This window comes from Choristoneura fumiferana, chromosome 6 (genome assembly GCF_025370935.1).
Source record: "Choristoneura fumiferana chromosome 6, NRCan_CFum_1, whole genome shotgun sequence".
Taxonomy (NCBI): Eukaryota; Metazoa; Arthropoda; class Insecta; order Lepidoptera; family Tortricidae; genus Choristoneura; species Choristoneura fumiferana.
The window spans coordinates 16,384,616-16,390,615 of NC_133477.1; the positions used below are offsets into that span (position 1 = coordinate 16,384,616).

General features: G+C 36.9%; 1 protein-coding gene across 7 annotated transcripts in view; it reads left to right on the forward strand.

Annotated features, from left to right (window-relative positions):
• ckn (CRK like proto-oncogene, adaptor protein) overlaps window positions 1-5,584 on the forward strand; it is a 364,715-nt gene extending 359,131 nt beyond the window's left edge. For 6 of the 7 annotated variants that reach the window (XM_074089457.1, XM_074089456.1, XM_074089453.1 and 3 more), the window contains 3 exons: window positions 406-534; window positions 1,066-1,650; window positions 2,002-5,584. In XM_074089457.1, the coding sequence (XP_073945558.1) occupies window positions 406-534; window positions 1,066-1,650; window positions 2,002-2,319 (1,032 nt within the window). In that variant the 3' untranslated portion in view covers window positions 2,320-5,584. The remainder of the gene's footprint in view (window positions 1-405; window positions 535-1,065; window positions 1,651-2,001) is intronic. The other variant, XM_074089452.1, reaches the window with a different exon arrangement.
• The last annotated feature ends 416 nt before the right edge of the window (window positions 5,585-6,000 follow it).

Here is a 6,000-nt window from a genome sequence, read left to right on the forward strand (position 1 = left end):
CTGGAACTTTCCTTTGCTAAGCCTATAGATGTTGGAGACATTATGGGAAAACACGTCTGTAGTCCGGACTGAACTATATTGGACCTTCTTTGAAATGAACTGAACATCAAAATTATACTTTTCCCGTTGCGTTCCAAAATTGTCTTTATCGTTTCGCTTGGACTTCTAGAAGTCTTTGTCCATCGCCATTGTCGTCGCTGGCTGGAAATACGACTCTGCGATAAACAAAAACCATTCGAATATAGAACGTTTTTCTAATTTCAAAATGAGCGAATCGCAGAGCTGTTGCCGGCCAGTACCACCATTCCGCTGCATCCATCATACCACAGCCCGAAGCAGCATGTGAATGTTTTGTTTTGTTTTCTTTCAAACACCAATCTGCACCTTGGACATAATCGGCTAAAGGATTTATATCCGAGGGAGCTGCATTACCAGACTTGGCAGACACATGAGCGGAGTTACCATAAACCCCCCGATATTAACTTTGACGCCCTACCGACGCCCCTATGTGGCACTGATTTGGTCCCCATCCAGGTATGAGTCAACCTCCTATGGCACAGTCTTGTCAGTTTTTTCTCGATGCACCCAGCACCCGGCTTTTACGTGCACCCGATATTAATTTCTGTAATAGAGAACGCTGTATTTTCGATGTGTGTGTGTGTTTTTCTGTATTTTATTACTCACACTTTAAGTAAATAACAATTGTAATTAATTTTACTCCATATTTAGTATATTTAATTAAAGTTATATATAGATCAGATTATAGCTTGCCCGGTAATTAATACTTTAATAAGCAAATAAAAGCATGAGTTTTGAACACTGATTTTGAATCATAATTAAGTGTATAAAAACTAAATAATAATAACGATAAAGTCATATGTATATAATACTTAACTTACAGCATGTACAATATTAACAAAATAAATATGACAGATCTAATGCAAATTACATGTTTTTAATAAGTATTTTAACTATTTATGTCGTCATATTTATACATGCAAACCATAAATCATCGAATTGGATACTTCGTTCGAAATCCTCAATAAGAAATTGAAAACTCCACAGATCCGTCACCCACGCGGGAAATCCCTGGAAAGTTTAGAGGATCCTTCAGAACGGTCGTCCCATACGACATTTTCGCCTGACGCCGGGTTCTACTATGGCGGTGGCCAATGGCGCCGCTCGTACGATGACGGTGACATAACTCCGACCAATGACAGCTCGTATGAGGGAGGTGGAACGCTGCCGCGTCCGCGGGGATTGGTCCGTCCCCGGCCCGTAGCGAAGATCCAGGCTACGCCGGCTTATAGAGAAAAATCTCCGGATTATACTTACGACGAGATCGCATACTCGGCACGGCTGCAACGCGTCGCCTATGGGGCGAGTCCGCATGTTGCTAGAAAACCTCCGCCCGACCCGCCGAAGCGCCAGTCCTCCCAATACGCTCCGTTCTCGCGCTTCGGGCAAACCACAGTAGAGATCCATCCAGAGAAGAGCCTGCCACTCAGTTTGCCTGCCTACCCCAGTTCGGACTCGCTTAGCGTGAGTTTGGACAGTACGGGGCTGCTTCCCCCGCCCCCCGCGCCGTCCTCGCCACCGCGGAGGTATGAAGAGGACAAACTGAGGACCGGCTCCGATGCTAGTTTTAAGGTGAGCATTAACTATTTAAATATCTGACCAATTTACACTAGATACTTCTAACAGACACCTACAAACAAAATAATGCCGCTAAATGTGAACAGAGCAAATACTTACGTGACTTGTGTACCTAATTAATGCCGACGCTAATTTTACCAGCAAATAATACAACACGGTCTATTTCATCTGCCGAGCTCCTTAAGAGAACTATATTTATTTCCAAAATTTCGTAACATTGTTACGTCTTACATTAAATTTCCAATCGGTACGGTACCGTACCATACTGTTGCTTAAGATTACACTTCCACATTTGGTCAGTAATTATATATTTAACATACTTCAAATATTATTTTTTATTTACAGTCTAGTTCGAGCACAGAATCGGACAGCATTCCTTTCGCTAACGAAAACGCGGGCACAATAAAACAAAACCGCGGCCAAATCACGGGACGGCCGCACACAGTGGACTACGGGCGAACGGCCATCGGCCTGACAAATCTCCCGCCAAGAAACCCAGATATCAAACCCACCACCCCCCACACGCTGCCCGAAAAAGACGAGGGAAAAAGCACAGAGCCCGTAGACGTCCTCAATGACATAGGAAACATGCTAGCCAACCTAACGGACGAACTAGACGCCATGTTGGAAGAAGAAAAACGTCAAGGTCTAGCCGATTCGTAAAAGTTAACGTCTAGAATAGGGATGCGCCTAGAAACCGGTAAAATTATACAATATTATTGAGTACTCTGTGTACTTCTCTAAGTACTTAGGTTTCTGGTATTCTTTATTCTAAGCAACTGGATTTTGAATTTGAATTTAATTTTGATAAAAATCTAATTGATTTATAATAAAATTCCAAAGATTTCTGCTATTATTGCCATCTGCTAGAATCAAATGAATTAAAATCGCTCGATGCTACTGAAGAGCTATCAATGACTATGAATGAACAATTATAATTTACATAATGTTAAATTGAACATGCAATATTGAAGAGCAATTATATCTGCCATTGAAAATGGATACTTGCTTACATTACATTGCATTGATTACACTATAGTATCTTGCCAATAAAAATACTTAAACAAACCAATTACCCACGCCAGTAAATCCTGATAACTTTCTCATAACAATAAGTGAGTATAAAAATATTTTATAAATTTTAATTGTTATGCGTAAAGAACTCTGTCGAATTAACTTTACAATGAGCGAACATAACCTTTGACAAAAGTTAGAAATTAACTTTTTTGTACATAACAAGAATAAATTTAGTACCCTCTCCCATTAATGAGTTACAATACAACTGTGTGTTTATATTGTTCTATTTAATATATTTAAATTAATTAACGATAGTTCCTTGTTTAACATTTAAAAACATTATTATGTGTTTCGTTTCATTTAATAATTAGGTATAGACGGATCCAAAAACAGATAAAGTGTCTATTTTTGTAAATATTGTTTAACTTAAATTATGATGACATAATAGATACAAATATTATCCTGTAGTTAGATTTCCATGTACAATAAAATTGTAGAGTACTTGGGTATGAAGTAGGATTGACTAGTTAGAATTTATACAAAATATTAGCACTAGTTCTAGCGTGAAATTAGGGGTTATCATTATAACAAAATGTATCATAGACATTCGTATAAAATAGCTATAGACCTCATAGTTATTGTATGTTAACAACCTTTGTATACATGGACATGCTCATTTGCTATACAATTCGAACCAATTTTATACAATCTGTGGCTTTAGCAACACTACTTCAGCTTGCTATTTGGCAGCGTCACGCTCTACGGCTAAAAAAATCAGAAATAAAAAGTTCCTCACATTTTTGAAACATTGACTCGTGAATATATGCATAAAATTTAAGGAAACCAAAAAACTTCGATCTCTTGTACTTTGTAACTGTCTCATGTCCACATAGAACGTGATATCTAGCGGCCATACGATAAAATAAATAGGTATTTGAGAGGTAGTTTCCATAACCATAGTGATGTGCTGAAACCATCGGTTTACCGATTTTTATAAAAAAATCTCGCATCATTGTAGTTAGTGATAAAGTCATCATTCAACACTGCCTTACCTATTAGAAACTCGTGATACTAACACCGTGTACATTAAAACGAAATAACTATCATACTAAACGTAGCGCAATAGGACGTACGCATTAAGCTTAACTCTGTAAATACCTGTAATAGACATCAGTGTTTCTACATTTATATTTCAAACTTGTTTAATAACAGTTCGTATCTAGAAGTTTTGTATACCTGCCTATGATAATATAAAAGTGTAACATTTCTCAGCCGTCACATTTTTGTTTTAAATAATCGCATTATAAGAAAAATTTAACTAGAAATAAATACATTTCATACAGATGTTTGACCTGAGGCTACCCAATGCCAAATGTGGTGCACGCGACACATGGATATTAAAGCTTGTTTTTGAACTAGATTGAATCCTGTACCATTAATGCTAGGATTCTGAAATGGCGTAGGTAATATACTTCTTTCTCGACTTCCAGTCCAGCTGGTTGTGATACATTACAGACGGTGTATTTCGGCAGCCATTTTGAAATCCTATCTTTAAAGCTCATTGTATAATTACCTACTTGCCTGTAGTGGAATTGGTAAAGCATGTAATTTGTATTGTAAGCTTAATCCATCCAGATGTATGAAGTTATAATAGAAATTCGATTATCTCAAGCCGTTAAAAAGGTCCAATTGACGCGTACAAAGATTTAAGCATAACAATGAATCTTTTTGTTAGGCCACATTTCCTATATTGAGAAAAAGGGTGTTAATAAAGAAGAAATACCGAATAATCGATGTTTTACTATAACATTGCCATAGGCTATCTAATTCTACAACATTTTTTATAAACAGAAGGTGCTAGGCCAGGTTTTTTATTGTGAGATATTTTGGATGTAAAGCTATTTTTATCCCAGAGACTGAAACTAAATTGACAATGGATGAGAACTGGGCAAAGAAGCATAACCTTAAGGGTCCTTACCTAGTAGTGGGTAAGTAGATAAAATTCATAAATGTTAGAACCGAAATCGCAAACAACCCATATGCTAGCTATGCTTTGTTATGCGCAGGGATCGTAAAATGCGAGCAAAACTCATTGAAGTAAGTACTATGGTTGTCACTTACACATACTCGTATGTATGGAGGAATGTGTTTATTTATTTAGGGTTCCCCTTATTTCGCATAACATATTTGTCCTAATATGATTTCGCATAACAGATTTGGCATAAAGTAATTGTGCATAACAGCGAACTTGCATAGTTATAAGGAAGCATAACACCTATTCAGCATAATAATGAATCTGCATAATTGAAATATGCATAACATTTATTAACTATAACTTAAACTGTTATAAAATGAATACGCATAATTTTATTAGCAAGGTTAGGTTCAGAAGCCTTCGATGTTAGGTATTTTTTAGGGTTCCGTACCCCAAAAGGAAAAAACGGAACTCTTATAGGATCACTTTTTGTCTGTCTGTCTGTAACATCGCAAACGTTCCGCTAGAGGCGCTGTTCGTGTTTCCATACAAATTGAGATTTTAACGCGAACGCGATCAAGACGTATTTTGTAACCGAAAACTTACACTAAGGGTACGGACTGCATTCGGCCAACGACAACTGCAGCCGGCTTAATATAATGTGAAGACGATGTTCGTTGGCCGAAGTAGTTTTAAACAAGTTAGACGAAAGTGTAATTGCCACATTAACATTTGACATCTCTGACTCCCGTTTTAGTTTTGGGGATAAAAGTAAGCTTATTCTTCCGTCATTTTTATTTTAATGTTAATCCGTATGGTGGAACTAGTCAAAATTACCGAGTGACGGCAAATGGACGGGATGTTCTGTGACCCAGCTTATTACATCTTTATTTATAGTTGAGCTCTTATTTGAATAAATATATTTGTAATATTCTACGTGCATCTTTATTTTGATTTTTGACTATTTTGTCCTTTATGACCCAGACATTCCTGTTGATCCAGGTTCCAATCAAATCATATATCAAATGTTATGTAATTATTTCAAGCCAGTTCCGATCCGAATAAAAATATTTTCTTTATTTTTTCGTTCAAATCATACCAATACGGTTTCCTATATTTAGCATTACATAAGACTTGTTAGATTACGTGATTTAGACTGACAGAGTCAAGTCGATCAAAGTTTCGGTATACATGCCACTTATGATTATAATAGCAAATATTTATTTTCACTAAACAAACACTGCTACAACACGGTACGATGTAGTGGAAAATAGTAGATTGTACTTATTACAAGGGAGCAAAATGGAGAGTACGCTATTTTTAATCTTGAGCGCAGCAAGGGATGCAAAGTA